Genomic DNA, 22,127 nt, shown 5'->3' with positions numbered 1-22,127 from the left:
GTGGCCGGATTTAGACCCTGAACTTTTGATTGGCAAGCAGGCATGCTCCGACTCACCGTCATGCATGTGAGGGGTGGGTCCCCTTGCATTTTTCCTTTCTTTGTATCAGCTGGACGAGGGGACAGCATACAAAGGATGAGGTTGAGGCTAAAAGGACCAGAAATACTTTATTTCAAGTCCCCCTATTTTGAATCCATTATCAGTATATGATCATTTTATAAATGGCTTATGAGAAACACATTTTAAGCACACGTTAACATACATTATGTTTCAGCAATTATAACTAGTCCTTAAAATACTGAGAGTATTTATTTTTAGAGATTTTAGATTATTATAACTGTTGCATTTTATTGTCAACCATCACGTTTATACAGTAGCTTTCACTAATGGGTGTCCACTGGAAGAGTTATGATTTTAAAGCTATTCATAACACTCTGCTTAACCTTCCGTTGTTGTTTGTTATTTAATGATTACATGCTGACAAAAAGTGGGGCAAGTGTAACAAAATAATCTTATAATTTATTATTTTAGTGAAGTTAGCTGTGTCTTCGGGCTCTTTGGTTTTTAAGAAGAAAAAAAACATTCACACGGTGAGGGAACAAATTATTACTTTCATATCTATCAATCTGTTGAATGTTTTTGGTCAATCATTTAATTATGAAAATTAAATTGCTGAAAAGCAAATGTGCAAATTGTCACATTTGAGAAGGTGGGGCCATTGCCTTGCATAATGATATAAAGGACTAACTAATCATCAAACATTTTTTCAATTATCTGTCCTTTTGTCACTTAAGTCACGGTGCATGCTAGCATTTCTCATTCTATGACAGGAAGAAAGCAGCATGATGAGTAACAAACATTGTAGCTGCAGTCGTTTTGCTTAACGTGAAACTCCTAACTATGCCTTTTTCTCAATATTAACTTGAGGCAGACCAGGCAGGCGCTGTGATTTGAGCCTGCTGAGCAGGGGCGGACTATTATCTGCCCTTTGGGAAATAACTGCAAGTGTATCACTGTCTAACCATCTGGTTTAGACCATCTTTTATACAATGCTTATACTAATGTTTTTCTCTGTCTTTTTACAAAGGACTCCATATTAAGGATTATGCTATAACTTTATAGTACTCAACCTCTGGACAGACTTGACAAACAATATGGTTTGAAAAAAGTTGTGGGGATACAAGTATAACAAATGATAGCATTGAATTAAAGGTTTTGACAGCCACCAATGTGTAGTCATCTTAATGTTTTGGTTTAATTAGTGTATATGCCATTTGCAATTTTAAAAAAACCTGTTTCTGTTCCTCGGGGATAAGGAAAAGCCATAATTTATGGGTGAGACTGTTCAATCAATGGTAGCCAGGAGTGCATTGTGTTCCCCGTCTCCCGGGAGAGGAAGTGATATTGGCTGAACAGCATGGAACCCCCTGTTTGTTATACTGAAGCGGAGCACTGAGGTAGCCATGGCACCCCGTCTAACTGGAACAGGATTGCCTCCCCTCTCAGGCCGTCTCTCGCTCCAGCTCTTGCACAAATGTTTGATACTGTTTAAGAGATGAGAGATGAGGCAATGGAAACAACACAGAGCAATCAATAGTTGTAGCGCTCTGGTCTACCACATCAATTTTAACTCCCCTGATCCCAGGGTATTTGTATTATCCCATATGCTGCAATGTGGACCTGCACTGACCCGGCAGCAAACGTTGCACCAGGTTTTTAGAAATGTAAGTGATGGTGATTGTTTCATTTTCAGACACCTGTTCCTCAAGCCTACTTAACAATAGGTGACAAGGACTTTTGTTTTGTAAGATTAATCTGCTGTTCCTTAACTGACTTTGTGACATGATCCCACTTTGGACCATGAAAAAGAAAAGAACAGTTTCTTGTTTTTTTTCATTTATTTATTTTTTGGTGGGGGTAGGGGGGTGGGGGAATAAAGTAAATGATCCAGTAATGCTCTCAAGTATTGTGTCAGCAGCAGTTTGGTGCAGGAAGAGAGAATGAGGTTATTCCCTTTAGTTTCCTTTCATCCTTTCATGTCTGCTAGTGTGCTCTAGGACCACACCCACTCCCACAGTGCCTTGCAAAAGGGCTGTTGTTGTCAAAATGTACTGTATACTGTAACCGCCCAGCTTTATTCTCTATAGGACAATCATTTAAAAAAAACAAAAAAACATCAATCCATCCATTCACTACTCATACATCTGCAGGTGGGTGTGTTTAAATAATATTTCATCAAGAAACTGCTCACAAAGCAATACAAGTCACCAGAAGTTAGGCTGATGTTCTGTTTCTTCTAGCTGATGAAAGTTAAATTAATGAAAAGTGCAGAAAGTATATGTTCCCCATCAAGGCTTGACTTATATAATATTTAATCAAAATTGAACATCTCATGCAGCTTGAATCTGATATTCAGGTTGCAGCTAGATGTTTATTGAAACCTCAGAATCATAGTACTCCTCCCTCTTTGCCAAAAAAATTACAAACAGATCTGTACAGATTTTTAGGTGTAGGGTTTCAAAGTCAATGTAGTTTTCAGGTCTTGATATTTCAAAGACAACACTATTCTTATGGCAAATCCACGTCTGGTATTGCTTTCATGCAGCCATTTTTGCTTGTGAATTTGTCCGTGGTGAGTTAAGTTTGTCATATAATTTGGCCTTTGGCAAAATATCTTTTTTATGAGCTGCAGCATCAGACTTTGTCGGCAAGTGCCTCTGCAGAAAGTGGTCAGTTTCATGTGATGGTGAACTTGAGTGAAATGAGAGAATCTCTTGAAGGACAGCTGTTAACCGTAACTATTAATTTACATTTTTGCTTTATAGTTCATCAATTTTAAAGTTGTTTGAAATTCAAATGATGTGTAGAAAATCTACAGTGAGGGTGGTAATGTAATGAAATGTTTCTGCAAAACAGTGGGTAGAAAGTCAAATCCATAATACACCGATCTTTTATCAATCTTTATTAGACTTTTTAAAGTGGAAATGTGTTTTTATCATATTTGTTATATAGTAATTAGCTATTATTCATAGTTTTTCCAAATTTTTGCTACAGGCCCCCTTCGCAGGTCCCTGCTTGAAAATGACATGCCCAAAATGAAAATCATCTGAACCTAATCTGTGCCAAATCTCATGCTGATAAAGTGAATCAGGTCAAAGTTACAGGCTTTAGTAGGGACAATGTCAGACAGACTGCAAAACTCATTTAATTTCCCCTACATGTGTTACATGTAATATATCTGTTTTAATGAAGATGGTGAGCATCTGTCTCTCCATAAACGATCTTTGTAGTGCGACGTAATGTCGTCAGACCTTCGAACAGACTCAACATAAAGTACAAAGGCGTGTATTTCAGCAGCGCATTGGTCAATCTGGGTGATTGACACGTCTATATAATCGTCAGAGCCAATGGAATCGACAGAAAGCATCAAAATCCCTCCCAAGGACACCATTCACTATCTGTGAGGGGGCGATCCCGCTGTGACGGCTTTTTCCCCCGAAGCCATTTGATATGTAACTTCCGCCGAACCAGGCGGTGTATCTGAGAGTTAAAGAGGAAGGATATCGTTGGAATCTGCAGAGGCTGGGCGTTAGAATGACATGTAGCTTGTGTTGTTAGTATGATGGTAGCAGCAGCTATCAAGTCTGACATCGTTTATCTATAGTCATGTAAAGTTGTTGTGTTGCGTCATGCTGACTTAGTTGCTTGTTGTTTTAATTGTGTTTCATATAGGTGTAAATGGTTGATATTGAGGTGTAGCCGAGTTTCTAACCGTTGTGTGAATATGCTGTATGGCTATATTGCTTCATGTTGAGAAAAATTATGAGTGATTTGGTCCAATTGTGTCGGAACCAAGGCCCGATTAGGGTCCTGTGGAGCAGGTCAAGTTTAAGTAACCAAAATTGCTAATGTTAGTGTTAAATCCAGGTCCAGGGTTTATAATTTTGAAACATCAGGGATGGTTGGGGTCAATCTATAGTACAACTATTTCAGTTTTACACTAATAGTATGCTTGATTGATATTGTTGTTTTTGATGGGAAGTGAACATACAGTATGATTCTTTGTTGGTCGAGCCCTGGGAACATGCAGTAGAAGTGCTCTGCTCTTTGACTGGGGGCTCCCAATTGATAATGTGTTGGAAATCTTTAAATCAGCAAAGCAGGGAAAGCAAGCAGTTCTCTGTACAATTTAAAGTTGTGCTGCAATCACACCTTTAATTGAAATTTATTATTATTATTATTGTTAAAGGTTGGAATTACCTGTGATAAAGTTTCATTGGGATCAGTGGCCTAAGAATTGAGAGAATAACGTTCCCTCAGTTCTGAGTGTATGAAGTGACAACAAAGCATTTATCCTGCTGATGTGGATTAGATCACCTCATAGCGAGTTATGCCTCATGCTAAGATTTCATGTTATTCATGCATACTCGGCCTGATCTGTGAACATCAAAGAGAGTCTTCTTAAAGTAGAAGCTGCATGTCCAAGTCACTTTGAAACTTGTAGTCATGGTAAGAAATGGATTCATTTCGGGGTATGTGAGTGGACCAAAATGGCCTGACTTTGTCAATGGAAGATGTTTAAATGATGATCTTTAAAAAAAAATTATATATATATATATAACATGAATATACCCTTAATAATAAAGTAGTACTGCTGTACAGTATTACATAGTTGGAATGATCCTGCTCCCTGTTGATTGTTGCAATTTACATTTACATATTTTTACTTTGTCAAATCTATAATATTCTTCTTGGGTGATTGTGATATGAGGTTAAGCTCTTGTCTTCAACACCACTTATATAATGGCATATACTTACTTTTTACCTGTTATCGATGAAGTTAAAAGGAAAGGACGTGCTGGTGCAGAGTTTCGGTCATGGACTGCAACTAGTCTCACTTCCATAGAAACAGCCATTTGGTGAATTTTGTATGGGTCAATTATCGGAAGAGCACTAACAATGCAGTTTGGTGAACTGTGCGTAATTTGTGTGCAAACATTCATGATTTGCCTCACTTACACAGTGCTTGTTAATTTGGCCACGAGAGGTCGTGTTCCTGGTTCTAGAGAGTTCTCTGTGATTCTATCCTCCAACGTTCCACCTTATCATTTAAATACAACAGGAGATGTGTACCATCCGTGATTCCTCACTTTTCTCTCTCACACTTTTCCTACCCCTCAGCACAGACAACATCTGGGACCAGCATGGGCTCCAAGTATTGGCCCAGCTCCTCCCCCACATTGTGTATGCTCTGTCTTGGTGCATTAACTTTTCTATTGTTAGGCGACATGCTTTTCTTCTCTCGCCTCACAGAAAATCTATATGCTGACCAGGGGCGATTCTTGGCTTTGACATCCAGGGCTTAGCCTAGAAGCTTGGAACATAAGGCTGGGGACATATTATTAATTTTCTCTTTTTCAGAAGTAAACTACATACATTGCATAAGTCAAGATAAGAAAGATCTTTTCAATAAATAAACCAAAAATGGGGTTGTTAAAGGCTTAGTAATGTGCCAGCTGCTAACTGATATTTTCAGAAATGCTTGATAGTGCAATTTTCAGGGTCTTCCCATTTTCTCAGAAATTATCCTCAGAGTTTGCTTCCCATAATATTATATATTTCTCTCATTCTCACAGTCACTCTTAATTACCTGTTATGAACTAATTATTTCACCCTGTTAAAAAAGCAAGCTATCTTTTCTGTCCATTTCTTCTGAAGTGAACTTTTTTTGGAAAGTAGCACTAAGAAATTATATGCTACAAATATAAAATAGACAGAGGCATTTGATGTGACTTATTCAGGTAATGTTTGTATTGTAAGAGGAAAAATCGCACCATGTTCATGTAGACATTTTCATGATTAACTTGGTTTACAAACTGGAAGAACACAATTACACGTAGAAGTTTTGTTTACTGTCATTACCTGACATTGTGTTTACGTTCACGCTGTCTTTTCCTTGGGGTGGGGGGTGCTATTTTGTTTTGTTTTCACAAATCACTTGCAACTGACATATCAACCCCGCTGCTGTTCTTTTCAGTTGACATGGAGGCTCTGGAAGATGTTGCCAGGTGCTCGCATTTTGCAGGTTGATTGAGGGTTTGACGCGTTGTGTAGCTGCCTCAGTCTCATTCATTCGAGCCACCGTGAACAATTTGCTGATGACATTGTTCTGCCTCCTGCACAGACAAAGATCTGATTGGTGTGGTTGATTTTTATCTGACCTATCTGTATAGCTGAGGGAAAAAAATCATAGTTATTGAGTAGAAAATTTTGAGCATCCAAGATTGCGTTTATATACACTGATGATAACTATACACCAGTGTCACACACTAACCCCCTGCTGATGTTATTATGAGCATGTATGAAAAACAGTGTTTGACCCATTTAAACTAGACCCCTGTTTTGGGTTAATCCCACAACACAATGGTTAACTGCTGACTACACTGTTATGGGTTAATCCCATGACAGTATATGCAGTAGTAGTCAGGAAATTAGTACGGTACGTGAGTGAACTGAGTGCTGTTTCCGAAATTCCTTCACCTTTTGGAGTGTTAGTGTTAATATATATGTATTCAAATTTCAGTAAGATTAATAAGAGCCGACTCCATAGTTCAGGGGGTTATCAGTCACGACCAGCACTGCTTTAGCAATCCCATGATCACTCTGCTATAACATATGATCATTTCATAGGTCTTAATGGAACCTGTGTTCCCTCCTTCAAATCAAAGCTGAGCTTGTCTGCTGTGTTGAGGGCAGGGTTGCATAGTCAGGTGAGGCCACACTCAATATCCCATTCATGCTGATGGAAAAAGCATTACCATCCTCTCAAAACACTTGTGTCGAACGGGTATTAGAAACCTGTCAACAGAGTGCAGAAAATGGCTGCAGCTGCCACAGGTCAGAATTGAAGGTTTTTTAAATTCAGCGTGCGTCAATAGTATTTAACAAGCAGATGTTAAATTAGTGCCTGATTGGACTGCGTTGAATGATGAGAAAAGCAAAGGCCTAACTGCGACGCAGGAGATTAAAACATTGATTAATGTTTGTTTTCAAGGTAATGATAGGGCGTATGTGATGTTGTTTCCTCAGATAACAAAAATGTAGATTTTTTTTGTAGTTACAAACTCCACAGGTACATCTTTAACACCCTGCAAGGTTGTGATTCGAGCAGTGTGCAAGCAATTAACACAACAGTTCAAACCTGATCATTTTGGCACAGCAATGTGATTACACTGGAAAGCAGCCAGCTCCTTTGCCTTGGCCATTTTATATTGACACAGATACATTGCTGGGTAGTTGTGGTCAAAGAGGGATTTGGCATTAATAGCCCTCCAAACGAAGTCTGATTGATATTTGCTCTAACAGTGCGTAGCCATGCATTTAAGAGTTTGTCTTGGGAAGCAGTTGGGTGCTTCACTGCTACAAGTCTTCTTCCTGTGCTATGAATGCAACATCCAGTCAGTGGACTCCACCAGGTACACACTCATCATCTGCTTTGAGATTCTCTCTTTTAACATGAAATTTTGGAACTATTGCAGTAATAGTTCTGTCTACTTATGCAATGCATTACATTAATAACAAAAACATAAACATCAAACACTAGTTTGAACAATTTGGTCTCCTACTGAAGGTTTGTATGTGTCAATGTGCGGAAGGGGTATAGTCTATAGAGCTGAAGACTTTGTTATCTTTATCAGGTGATGTAGAAATACCAAGCTCCAAGTAAGGTTGGAAATATTTCAGCGTTACCATAAAGGAATTTTTTAAATGTTTAAACCCCCTTGTAATTCACCCCATTATTTATTTTACATTTCCTAATAACAATGTTTACAGTAACACTTGTTACAAAGATGGATTCTGGGCTGCATTGAAGATATTCATAGGATGAAGGATGTTGTAAAACACATGTTTCGACATATACTAGTTTGGAGGAACAGCAAAATACAGTAGACCTTATTTCACACTTTCTCTTAGGTGTCCCAATATTAGATTGTTATGGACACTTTCCAGACAAGCAGGGGGGCAGGTGTTTTCAGAAGACGTGTCACTGTTAAAAGAGTTAATTAAATGTTACAGTGTACTTATTATGTTTTTAAGAAGGTTTTTGGTTTTCCTAAGAGAACACGACTGCTTTAAGAATTTCACAGGTTGCGCTCCACTTTGATCAGCCTATTTTGGCCGCGCTGAGAACCTGGCTCTGGAGAGCAGCGATATGACAGGTTGAGCCTTGACTTCTGCTTTTAGAGACTCCCCCACTGCTCCACACAAGTTTGTATGCGCTTAACTTGCTCTGAATCTAGGTCAGTGCAGTGTTGGCATATAAACTTCCCATAATGACAAATGACAGGGATTTTAGTCCCGAAGTTAGTGTCATATGGTGAAGAAGCTCTGACGCCCATTTTATGCAGTGCAGGCAGAGTTTAAATCTTTGAATATTGTTATCTGTGACAAATATCCATGCATTTGCAAACCTGCAGGGCTGAGAATATTCTGAGGATTGAAGTCTTTCTGAAAACCCACGACATATACAATTTTAAAGCATTTTTAGCCTCATTGTTGTGAGACAAAGAATCACTGGGAGTCCTTCTCTCTCTTGACACCTTGTTTTGCTGAAGGCGGCTCATGTCGGTCTATGAAGAGATCTTGCAATAAATTAAAAGCTTTGATCAGTTAGCATGTCAAAAGTAAAGTATTGATAAGCTCCCAATCCCAAGGTCTATCTTTTTGTGAGTGTTTGGCACTCTTTAAACATCTTGTCAGTGTTTTTGTTAAGGATTATTCCACAGTGAGGCAGCTTTCCTGCACTGTTTCATATAAACAAGAGGTTGATGACAGCAAGTTGTATGTTACAGTTGTAATCCTGTGACCTGTGGCCTCATGTATTTGTTGTGTTGCTTAAATGTTGTTTCGTTTGCTAAATGTAAATAAATGTTAAGGATTGAGATACTAAAGCCTGTTTTGGCACTTGATTTGACCTTATTTCTCTGCTCCCTGAATGCTTATCATGTATTAACCTTGTTTGTTAATACGTTGATGTTGTGACGTTAATCCACGCCAACATGGGCTCACAGAGGGAGCAGTCTGGATTTGCATTTTGCCTTAAAGACCTCCAGACGAGATAAGAGATGGTGACCCCAAAGGAGTTAAGTGAAATCCACTGTAGTACATGTACTGAGCCCTGAATATGCAGTGGATGTACTGGCAATGTGCATGTGTAAATGAGTCATGAGAATTTTAACATACATGACTTAATCTGAATGACTGTTGATTCACTGATTTTACATACTGAGCAATTACACATGATGTGAGATGCAGATATTAAGGTTATATTCCATATTTGGTTCCAAAGCGGAATCAGACTACACACACCTACTGTGATACAGTCAGGCTGATAAGCTGAGGTGGCCATGATTAATGGTGGGTACCTAAATCATATCCAATGTATTAAGACTGTGTGTAAGGCTGAATAAAACAAAGTGAATCACATAAATGTTATGGCTGTGAAATGATCATTTACATTTATTTTGTTGTCGTGTCATTTATACGGAGTGTAATGAAATTTTGCAGGCTCACTCACAGTCGGTTTCTGAATGCTTCACTTACTGTAAGTTGTTTGGCTGCAGTTACAGGCAGCATTTTAAGATTTAGGGCAGCCAAATGACGTCAGTAGGCCATGTCTTTAAACATTTGGCCAACAACTATGGGGAAATGCTGGCATATGTTAAAACAAATGAAAAAAAGCCCCTTTTCAGGGACATCCAGATACATTCACATATTGATGATTGGTAACTTTTTTGTGGTGGAGGGTACAAAACAAAAAAACTGCTAAAAATGGCAAATGTCGGAAAATCCGCTGACAGCGTTCTATAGTTCATTTGGTAAATTCTGTAAAAATCCATTCATGCATTTTTATCTGCTTGTTCCTGTCATAGCAGTGGGTGGGCTGGAGCCTAACCCACCAGAGTGACCTGGACAGGTCACCAGTCTGTCAGGGTTAAGGACATACCAACAGCCACATATGCACACACATACCGTATGGGGGAGTTTAGAGTTGTCACCTTTACATTCTGCTCACCGAGGGAGGAAATAAAAGTCGAGGTGGTTTTCATTATTATGTAAATTAAGAAAAGCTTTTTATGGTATAACATGTACGTTAAGGTCTTTCTGGTCAGAATTACAAATCTGCTGAGCTTTGACGAGGTGTGCGACTGGAGGCTGAGCAATTGTGCAGCAGATGGAGCGGTGGCAAAGTGCAGGCTGAGTGATGCTTCTCAACAGGAGGAGCAGTTAGTTGGGTGTGATCGATGAGTTACTAGATGGAGGTGAGTTTGAATACAACCATGCACAGTAGGGTTACATTAATTAGATTGATACTGCCGCAGTTATTTGAGCAAAACTAGAGATCAAATGAATAACACATTATGTCGCTTCAGCCCGATTATAGGCGAACCCGGAAGACATGGGGCATCGGGTAGGTTCTAAAATTAACAATGTCATGACGTCTTAAGAAAGACTAGCATGTTTGATTTTGTTTGTTTTTTAAAACTCCCTCGACATGTTTCGTCACTTCTGTGATGTTGACCAATAAATGCACAACTGAAAACGCAATGCCTGAAGAGTTGAGCCATGCACAACTGTAAACATGTCGAACATCCCTGCATTTCCTCAAGGAAGTCTGGTGACACGCATAGTAAAAGACGGCAAAGCATGACTGGTCCAGGAGCAACGTGAAGTCTGTCATGTCTCTTGCCCATGACACGGCCATAATTTATGGCACTGCTATCACCTAATCAAACACAGTGACCTTCTAACAGACAGAAATATCATGAAGTCTGATCCCAGCATTAGTGTGAAATGTCTATCTGAAGACAAAACTTCACCTACAAGACCAAAACCACATCTGCATCACGTGGTGGAGACAGCAGGGATTTTCTGTGTCTTTTTTGGGTTAAGTTGGGCCAATAGTGTTGAATAGGACAAGTTTTCGCCAGCTGTTTTCTTTAGCATTGCCAGACGCCCGCTGTACAGGGTGGCTCTGTTTGAGATGCTCAATCAATAGGGCCTCACGAAGCAAGCTCTGACTCAGCAGCATATCTGTCTTAACTGTCACCGCTGTGTTTGCCTGCTTTGTTGAGATTCACTTATCATCCTGCCACGGCTTTTTTTCCCCCCAGTTAGTCATCCTACACAATCAGCGTAAAAACAACAGAGAGCCTCGAGACTTATTTTTAATTCCATTAAGACCACCATACATCAATCATTTTTGGGAAAACCAACAAGAATGGCAAGAGAAACAACAATGTACGTCCACACAAGATACCAGTACCAGCAAATAATACTAATTAGACTCTACCTTTAAGCTTTAAATTGGCAATAGTGGAACTTCATGTATTTAAAAACCAATAGTATTCAGGCTTTAATTTAGCAGAAAGGGCACACGTGGTAGCTCTTGACTCTGAATGTCAAGAAATTAGAAGGTGGCTGTATTATCATGGCATGAGCAAAAATTTCCTCCAAGTGGGAATATTAAAGCAGCATAGAAGGGATGCTTTAATATGAGGAATTAATGATCACAAGACTTCTTCATAGTGTTTTTTATATTCCTTTTTTTTCCTCAATATTTACGTCAGGCAGACTAAAATCTAGGTCTGGATCACACGATCTTAGTTGAAATGCTCCCTGAGGTCTTAAAAAAGCCATTCTGCTACTTCCCCTGAGAGATTTTGGATTTGTACTTAGCGAGTTCACACAAGGGTGCAGCTCATGCCGAGGTAACCCTGGTACCACTCAACCATAGCCAGAAGGCTATGGTTGAGTGGTTTGTCTAGCTGGTTTGTCTAGCTGCCGTGCAAAAGCACATATTTCTTGAGGTATCGTCTGAACTTGATTTTCCAACTTTGTCAGAGAGCTCGCATTGGGTTGATGATTTGATCCTGCTTGATTTTCCTTTTTATTTTGCAAGACATTCCTCATGCATGCAAGGTGTGTCAGCTGATGTGAAATTAATCAAAAAACATTTAAATCATCAAGACTGAATGCATGAGTCAGTGAAAGGTTGCTGGTGTTCACTGTCATCTGAAAAGGACATCTTAATGAACTGTCAGAGGCCTTGTCTGAATGTGTCTGTGACTGTTGTTATTAATTCCTTTTTAAATACATTTTTCTCTACTCCGAGAACCACATAATTAGGGCCAACACACGTGCCCATTCGTGTAAATTTAAATTTTAAATTAACCAATTAAAAAATTCTTGACTAATTAATCATTTTCAGCCATTTATTAAAAATAAATATTCTCTTTTGTTCGGGTTATCCACTGAATGTATTTTTTATGGTTTTTAATTTATTTTTTGTCACAATGTGCTTGAGGTGTTTTTTTACTTTTGACATTTTACTGGCAGATGACTAATTGATTAATTTGATAATTAGTTGCAGTCGTTCATTCACGAGAGCGTCTAATGGACTTTTCATCTTGGTCAAATGAATCCACACACACCTGAGATACACTTTGGTGAATTCACGTGGACAAAATTTGAACCATTGCAAAAGAAAGAACTCTCAAGTCTGTCAGATGGAACTGTCGCAAAGTGGATTTCAAAATAGCGGGAAGAAATTATTTGTTTTTACACCCAACCTAGACATTTCCAGTGCAGAAGTCAGTCTTAGTGCATGAACGAGGACACTCGCAGTGTTCTTGGATGTGCTTTGTTTTTAGTCGGCTAGCTAGTTGCTTTTCTAGCTGATAAGAAACTATTTTGCAGCAATTGTTATTTGCAATTAATAATAACATATTAATAACTTAAACTATTAACAAGGATCACATATTGTTTGAATTTTCACCTCTGAGCATTGTTTTTGTCTTTTGGTGTATGAAAATGTGTAGCTCATTTAAAGCACTTTCTAAGACTGCTGTAAATTAGAGAGAGATGTATGACAGAAGATGCAGGAATACAAACATTTGCGACACCTCACCCCCCCCCCCCCCCCCCCCCCCCCAACACACATATTCAAAACATAAACAATCATCACTGACCGACACATTGCAGCAATGGAAAAAAATATGACAAAAGCAGGAAACGATGGAAAGGAGCAACTGAGGCGGCCACATTCTATCTAGCTAAGAACCTGGAACCAATCAAAGCTGTGATTTATCTGGCACTAGGGCTGGGACGACTCGTCGACGTAATCGACTACATAAATTCGTCGACTCAAATAATTTGCGCCGATGAGTCGCCCCAAACAACTAGATTAACACTTGTCCCATACTCCAGTCCAGTGGTGGCGTTTGTTTCGGTGCAGAAGGCTGCACGCTCTGGGTTCCAAGCACGGCGTTTTACACACTCCTCGTACTGCGGTTTATGGCGATGCTGTAAATGGTGGTAGAGATTCGTCATGCTCGAACTTTTAGTTGCAACCTGTTTGCAGGATTCTCTACACATCTGAAACTTGGAATCCATCTCCCAATGATCGAGCCAGTATTTGTAATATCTTTGGCTGCTTTCCTCTTGTTTGTGTCTGTTTCCGTGTTGGTGCTGCATGCAGGACTTGTTTGTGTGAGTGAGTGGGTAGGGGAGGGGCTCAGAGAGGAAGAAGGGTGGGGCCAGGCGAAGTTGTGTGTGATTGAGTGATTGGATAGGGGAGGGGCCCAGAGAGGAAGAAGGGCGGGGCCAGGCAAAGTTGTGTGTAAGTGAGTGATTGGGTAGGGGAGGGGCTCAGAGAGAAAGAAGGGCGGGGCCAGGCGAATCTGTGTGTGAGTGATTGATTGGGTAGGGGAGGGGCTCAGAGAGGAAGAGGGGCGGGGCCAGGCGAAGCTGTGTGTGAGTGAGTGAGCTGGTAGGGGAGGGGCTCAGAGAGGAAGAGGGGCGGGGCCAGGCAAAGCTGTGTGTGAGTGAGTGAGGTGGTAGGGGAGGGGCTCAGAGAGGAAGAGGGGCGGGGCCAGGCGAAGTTGTGTGCGAGGGACAGACAGGGAGAGGAGAAACATGCGAACTGGCGGCTCCGCGAAAGAAACTTATAACGTTATTTTAACGCAACATAGATCTCGATATACACGATATTGTCTTATCCTATATTGTGTTTGAAAATATATCGATATATATATAAAAAACTCAATATATATAGAGGGTCATGATATTTCTCGCTACTCAAAACCCTGTGGCGCAATGAAAGTGAGGGCCGGCCCGAAAGAAAAATCGTTAGATTAGTCGATTAATCGAAAAAATAATCGCTAGATTAATTGTTTGAAAAATAATCTTTTTGGGACAGCTCCATCTGGCACTGTTGTTAATGCAGTATTGTGTTTTAAATTTGAGTTTGGGTATTCTCAAAATGTGTAAGAAACATTGCAATTCTTATTGTGGATCGTGATTATGCGTTGAAAAGAGATTGCTGTGGAAAGATCGCCCACGCTTACTGTACAGTACTATTTACGTTGTTCGGAGTAAAATAAAAGATGTAGGTGCATGCAAAGACATGGTCCTGGCAGTTACAGAGGTCTCCACTAACAGTCAACCACATCACATGAGTCACCAGAACGTTTGCTTTCACTGGCAGCTATATAATAGTGTTGTGCACTGTGATTTGCATGCTGTGCTTGCAGTCTGCTGCCTTTCAGTTGAGCCACTATTGTAATGATGACAGCATTTTTATTTCAATGAGACTGTCACGTCTGCTTTACCTTTCTCCGTAGGTCACATTCAGACTCTTAACAGATATGCTTTGCCATCATTGTATGGTATATTTGTCTAAAAAAGAATCAAGTCAAACAATCAATTACAATAATAAAAGTAACAGTTGAAAATACCATTTCTGGTGATCAATTAACTATTAACTTGTTGCAGCTCTAAATGTTATGTTCAGATCTTTTAATTATTAAAATAACTTTATTTATGAATAAGTATCTATTAAAAAACACACACACACACATATATTGATTATATGTATGTTTTCAAACATAGTGTAGGCTAAGTTACTGTATGCAGTGTTAGTTTGAGCTTTGAGACATTTCCCGTAAAATTACAACTAATGCACCTACTTTGACTGAACACTTATTGTTATTTATTATTGTTTTGGTGACATGATGTATCAAATATAGTTGACATACACCAGTAAATTAGGTTGAGTACATTACAGTGGTTTTGTAAGTTTTCATCTGCATCAGTTCTTCATATTTTCACAGTATACGTACCAAAACTTTGAATGCTATTAAAGGAAGTTGCTAAACTAGTCTTCAAGGGGAGAAGCTGTCATAGGCATCAGTAACACTCAACTACTACCTAACAAAAGCAAGCGGTTCAAAACTGACATCATCAACACTGTGACAATAGAGAAAGACTCACCACTTAGTTTGTCTCTCTGAACAGCAAAAAGATGGAACCTACTGTCAAATGATAATGAATAAAATATAGATATATAAATAAGTAAATTCCAAAATGACAAAGAGTAGAGTTTCTTTTCCTGGGAAACTCAACATAAATTATAAATACAATTACTTTTCACATCAAGACAAGGAGCTACTGATGCTATTAAAAAACAACTTTAGTAATAAATTATAATTTTTTTGTTCATATTTTGCCCCACACTCAACAAATATAATTCAGCCTTTCAATATTTTCTGCCAGTTGATTCTCGAAAATTTTGAAAAGAAATTACATGAATGCATGTGATCAATCGTTGAAGAGCTGGCTCGCTCGCACACAAGGTCTGATTCATTGTACCCACTCAGATTATCTTGCAGGAGACAAAAAATGACATGATACCTACAAAAGTGAAGGCTTGCAAATTTTTTAATATAAATGTCCATGCTGTCTTGAGAAAACTGTAATGTCTGAGTTGTGGTTTAATCAATAGTTCCAGGTTGCCAGTTTTCCTTCTGTTCATCCATCTTAACCCACTGTGTGTAGTATCAGGGGCCTCTGGCCCAGATCTGTCATTCTAATTCACATTCCGTATTCCCTTCTGCCTCATTGACATTGGCAGTGGACCAGGCCAGTCCCAGCTGGCCCATTCCAAAATTGCTTACTGTAGAAACACATCCGCTCAGTAACAACAGACTGCTACCCCCATGCCAGCTGTTCAGTTCTCACATTCACCTAATATAACCCTATTGAGCTCAAGTGTTGCGCTCAAAAAACTGTGATGAAATATTCCAAATTAAAGAGCAGATTGTCTAAAGAAACTGTACAGATCATGTTGCAGAGCTTCCCTTCCTTCTCAGGAGTATATGTTTTTGACTTGTGACTTCTGGTTTAGCTGTTTTCTACATTACAGAGACGAGCCTCCTGGGAAGGTAGTTAGATTGGCTGAATGAGTTGAAATTAAGCTTCTTTTATCTCATACTGCAGTACTTTGCAAATGCCTAATGATGTAAAGTAATCGGAATGCTTCTCAAGTTTTCTCAAAAGCAAAATGGGTAAATCAAGGACAAAAATCCACTTAATACTAGCTACACAAATGGAGAAAAACAATACAACCCCCCCCCCCCGCCCTTAATTTACTGTATATATGATATCATGTAATTGTTGAGTTGATAGAGGTAATTACAGAAACATTTATGGGAGTCGCCAACCATTAATTTATAGTTTGTTCATGGTGTTTGGGCATTGTGCATTGTAAATATTTGTTTATAAAGGTTTTCACAGCAAAATGTTTTTCTAATCATTAATTTGCTTTTTCACCCAACAGAAACCATGACGACCGCCACATCCCCCATCCTGTTGAAATGGGACCCCAAGAGTCTTGAAATCCGCACCCTGACTGTGGAGAGGCTTTTGGAGCCCCTGGTTACACAGGTAGTTAAATTCGCTGTTATACAAACTTGTAGTGTAAGCTATTACAAAACCTAATGGGAATCTGCTCGTCCTCGGAAGTTGATTGAGGATTTTGATGGTTTTTAGTGTGTTGTGCGTAATAGTGCTAGATAAGAATTGAATCCAGAAGTGAAGGTTTGTTTAGAGTAAACAATGTATTGAAGTCTTCTTAGGTCAGATAGTGTCATTGGTATTGGACTTCAAAACAAAAGATAACTTGTTAGAGGTTAATATGAGTGCAAAATTGATTACTTTCTTGTTGCACATTGGCTGGATCACTTGTTCCAAAGATGTTAAACTGTGTTGGGTATTAGCCAAGGACTTTGGCTTGTCGCCACTGATTTTGTTTGGCTTTCTAGCTAACAGATGGTTGAACAAGGTTTATTGTGACACTCTGTATGGTTGGGTATTGTTTAGATTTTACGGCTCTACAGATTCACAATTAGCTCAACAAATCTGGTTCCTGTGTGTTAATTAATCACACTTGACTCATTTGAAATGTTGTGAGTGAACTCAGCCTGTAGCTTCTCCAGTTTTAGACTTCAGTGACATAATTTTCTATCGAAAAATAGAAATATGGAATCAGGTTATGTGTTATTAAAATGTTTTCAAGGAAGCCCTTCAAATAAGTATTTGAGGGGCTTATAAAGTATAGTAATACAAATTCCAAAGCACAACTTGTGTTTTTAGATTGATTTATATCTTTCCCATGCCAACTTCCAAGCACCTGGTTGTACCATCTACTACATTACATTACATCGCAAAAGCAATTAGTTATAACATCAAATCAGTAATATAAAATATGAAATTATGTTTACATCATTGAATTATATACGTATCTCAAAACAAGAAATCCAAATTTCATTTAGAATAACCTAAAATTATAGAAACCATCTTTGTAAAAGACTAATTTGATGTGTACTTTGACTTTTAGTTTGGTCCATGTCCCATCTAACATGGAGGGGTGCAGGGTTTATGACCTATACTGCAGCCATCCACCAGGGGTGATCAAGACGTTTTGGCTTCATTTGTAGGGAGCTGTCATGTTGCCCATCTTTATGTACAGTCTATGGTCCTGGTGTTATGTGTGCTGACTCATCGTCACACAGCTTATTGAATGGAACAGAGCCATTGTTAATTTTAATTTGTAACACTTACTACAACAGGACCAAGTCTGCCTTCGGAAAAGTCTTTTTTATTGAGTCCACTCTGGTCCTGACGGCTAACATTTTTTCTGTCCCCAGCCAGAAGCTGCTGTTTTAAGATAAATTCCGCTTAAATTTTACACGGCATAAATGTCATGGTTTCATCAGATGACATTCCTTTTTAGTTTCCGGACAAGGTGTTTCAATGACTGTCGGCCAAATCTGAAGAGTGTAACTCATGTAATTACATACAAATTGGTGTTATCGGCAAAGAAAAACCTTGTCACTAATACTGCGGATTGTCTGCTGCTGATAAGTATAGATGTTGCTGAGAGAACGTATTCTCCTTTAATATTGCTGGTGTATGCTTCCAGCTATACTCATGTATATACAGCAGTTCCCATACATTTAACTGACCTAATTTGTTGGTTAACTAGATTTCTTTAGTAAACAAAGCGAACAGACCAGGGTCCGTTTAACAGAAACTGGTTCACATTGCAATAGAAAGACAGAGCACACCACTGCAATTTGCCCTAGTTTTTCTAGAAGACTTAATCTCAGAATGAACACAGACGTCAGGTGGGACTATGCCTCTTTATTCCAGAAAGACATCTTTGGCAACTATCCCATTTTTCCGGGATAGCCTAAAAAGCGGCTTCATTACAGTTAATGGCTGACCCACTGAATGTGATGGAAATTAAATTTACAAAGAGTAGTATTTACTCACAGTCTGGGACTCAGAATCCGGCCTGTTGACTCTTTGTGCCCCGAGAGAAGGTTTTAGTTTTACAGAGGTTGTTTTTTTGGCTTTACCTGTTAAAAAAGGCAATACACAGCTTTTTCATATCCTTGTCCTGCTGCTGGAAGCACTATTATTTTGCCGCTACACATGAAAATAAATGTAGGCTGTTTTCAAAATAAGAAATTAAATTGCTGAAGTCAACAATGACAATTCCTGCCTTGCAAAAATACTGTACAAGGGAATTGCTTTTATTCCTATTAAGCAGAATCAATATTACAAAGTACGCGTCTGTTTTAACAGGAAATATGTGCTGGTATCAGTAAACAATCCTCTACTTTTGACATAGGAAGGATAATACATATTTTGAGTCAAGTCAAATCACAGTTTGTGCTAAAGTCCAGGTTGAGTTGCAGCTCTTTTAACACTAGTCATGTTAAAATCACTCGCTCACGTTTATGTAATGTGACTCAAATCAAAGATTCTCACGAAGTTTGCTTCACCACAATGACAAATGCTATAATTAAGCTTTCCAATAGGGTCTGTGCAAGCATGCATCACTTGATGAATGAATGCACAGAATGTGGTACTTTTTTTTAAACAGCGTGACAGATGTCACATGCTTTAATGCAAATCCCAGTGATCCTTCAGACTTATACTCACATAGACAAAATATACATTTGTGGAAAATGAACAAAATACCAAAAGGAGAAAACTAATATTTTTTTTATACACGAAAGAAAATTCAAACATTCCAGTCATTGACGAAATGCAGCAAGGACACATCAAGGGACGACTGAATATGGGCAGTTGAGAAATGAGTGAGAGTGTTTCCGTCCCGATTCATTTCCATTAACTTTCTAAGCTTGAGTTATTGCTGGCCATCAAACATCACCATCCGTCTCCTGATCCCTGCCTGTAGAACTTTATGGGGTTTGAGCTTATAAGCTTTAATTGGATTACATTAAAACTTCTAATGAGGCATCATTACTGTTTGCTTGGAGGAAAACCCAGACACACTTTTTTTTTTTGAATTGGCATCATCACCCTAGCGATTGAAGAAATAATATCTTAACAAACCTTACTAAAATCTGCCCTTTTAAGTTTGGTTTGACTTGAATTCGCAGATAGACAATTAAAATCCAACCGAGTGGGTATCTGTGTAGATTTGTATTTATTCTCATGAGTGGCCGTCAAAGTGACTGGGAGGAACAGTAATTGCTTAATGTTAGGACGATGAAAGGCTCATGAGCTTCTTCTCTTTAATGCAGTAAATTGATAATTTCAAATTCCTATTTATGGCTGACTCCCCTTACAGCAAATTAATTATCTTTTTTTTCATTTTTCAAAATGATGAGTCTTCTCCTTGACATCTTAATTTATTTTTTTCATCAAAACAAGCTTGGCTGTTTTTACAACAGTGATTTTTGGATTTATTCAGACAGCTTCCTTCTGAGGGTGTGAATTTCCCAACACATTTGGCCAAAAATGATTTAGATGCAGGTCATTTCTCATGCTGGTCTACAAATAAAGATGCTGTTAGTTATAATCTTGCACAGTTTTACCATCACTTTCATATTTGAGATTTTCTGATAATGTATTTCCCTTCTGTCAACATTTCACCAGAAGTCAGAATTTTACACTTTGTGAATTGATCGATATTACATTACAATCAATTATTCATCATCTAGTCCACTGCACAATAACAGTAAAAGGATAGCATTGTGGGAAAATGCCAACTTCTGCCAATTCTGGTTGTCCATCTTTTTTGCAATTGCATTTGAAGTGTGGAGCATTTTCAGATAAGAACAAAAAATGGTGATTGTTTTTTTCCCCCTTCTTTCTGTCAATTTAGGTGATTAAGTGTCTTTGAAAGGAATACAATGTTGCCTCAGGTGGATTGACAAACAAGCTCACCCTGACGTTGCATGAGATAGTGGGCTCATTCATCACAGCCAATTCTCTCTTACCACTGCCAGAGTACTGGGAAAGTCCAACTCTACAAATACTAAGGGGTGTCCTTTATCACTGTGTGTGATGGCAGCGTGGGTCTGATAGAGTAAATAGTTTTATGCTGCAGGTGAAAAATGTTTTGTTGGGCCTTGAGCGGCAGCTGGCAGGTACCAGGAGTTGGTATGTTTTCATTAACCAAAGTTCAGATTGTATGAATGTTGGGAGATAATAACGGAAACCAACTGGCTACAACGGAGGGCTATGACATTCAGAAAGTCTTTTTTGATATCACAAAAGTAGTAGGATAGAAATTGGGCACTTTATGAGTTTGACTAACAGGCAGAAGTCCTCATAAATGTAAATATTAACATGAAACTTTAAGGATTTTTTTTTTTATATTCAGCTTTAACTGGGATACCACCCCTATTTGGAAGTATATTAAGAATATGTATATATAATATGTAAATAGTATATAATGTGCTGTCAGTGCAGTGTGCTGCACCGACAGTGAGCATTTTCATGCAGTTTATGTGTCATGGTGCTTTCAATGCAGAGACAGACAATTTTGATTTGCACTTCTGGTGAATGGAAGTCTGCCGGACACGTTAGTCCAACATCACGTTATCAGTCTCCTGTGATCGTGTCACAGCTGGAGCCACAAATGAGGTAAAATCTCTCCAACTCAGTGCTTTCGTTTGTGGCTCAGGAGGTAGAGTCAGTCATCCGCTTATCAAAAGGGCGGTGGTTAGATGCGAGGCTCCTCCAGTCCGCATACCAAAGTGTCCTTGCAAGATATTGAACCCTAACTTGCCCGTGCTGATTGTGAGTGTGTGAATTTGAGAGAAGTGCTGTGTAGTATGAATGTGTGTGAATGTGTTATGGAAAGTGATGTGAGTGGTCGTTAAGCCTAGAAAAGTGCTTGATAAATGTTGTCCGTCTACCGTTTACATTTCTGCAGTCAAACACAATTTCCTCAGTAAAAAGACATTTTTTCTATTTGTCTTCCCACTTTCTATTCTCTCATTCTCACATGCAGAATTTTTTTAATTAGCTCATCAATATGACTTCTTAAATATCAGGCCTGTTCCTGAGGTTTTTGTCTTAAGTTCAAAACAAAAGTTGTTTGGTGCTTTCAGTTAATGCAATGCAGAGATAACCACATCCACCTTTCCAGTCACATAATACCTTTTAACAAACAAATTCAATGTTAAAATCGAAAACAGCAATCGTATTGACAGTCATCGTTAAGATTCAACATTAGTCCATGTGTGATAAGTAAACAGTATGTACCAGAGATTTGGTAAATGTTATATTACCAAATAGTTTGGTGTAAGGTCACCTTTGTCTCGCTATGTGTATGTGAGTATTGAATGCCAAGTTGAATAAAATAATTAATTGATTTTTACTCTTCCTGTGTAAGTCCAGGCGTGACAAAACAAAAAGCATGAATACGCTTTTCTAAATCAGGAAAAGACAGAGCTGACTTG

General features: G+C 38.7%; 1 protein-coding gene across 8 annotated transcripts in view; it reads left to right on the top strand.

Annotated features, from left to right (window-relative positions):
* ctnna2 (catenin (cadherin-associated protein), alpha 2) overlaps window positions 1-22,127 on the top strand; it is a 301,922-nt gene that overhangs the window by 43,621 nt on the left and 236,174 nt on the right. For 6 of the 8 annotated variants that reach the window (XM_035637486.2, XM_035637484.2, XM_035637489.2 and 3 more), the window contains exon 2: window positions 16,679-16,785. In XM_035637486.2, the coding sequence (XP_035493379.1) occupies window positions 16,684-16,785 (102 nt within the window). In that variant the 5' untranslated portion in view covers window positions 16,679-16,683. Of the gene's footprint in view, window positions 1-2,095; window positions 2,211-6,751; window positions 6,771-16,678; window positions 16,786-22,127 lie in introns of those variants that run through there. The other 2 variants (XM_035637485.2, XM_035637487.2) reach the window with 2 other exon arrangements.

This window comes from Scophthalmus maximus, chromosome 8, assembly GCF_022379125.1.
Source record: "Scophthalmus maximus strain ysfricsl-2021 chromosome 8, ASM2237912v1, whole genome shotgun sequence".
NCBI classification, from domain to species: Eukaryota; Metazoa; Chordata; class Actinopteri; order Pleuronectiformes; family Scophthalmidae; genus Scophthalmus; species Scophthalmus maximus.
The sequence above is the reverse complement of the archived record's forward strand: the minus strand, read 5'-3'. Positions and strand labels throughout refer to the sequence as shown.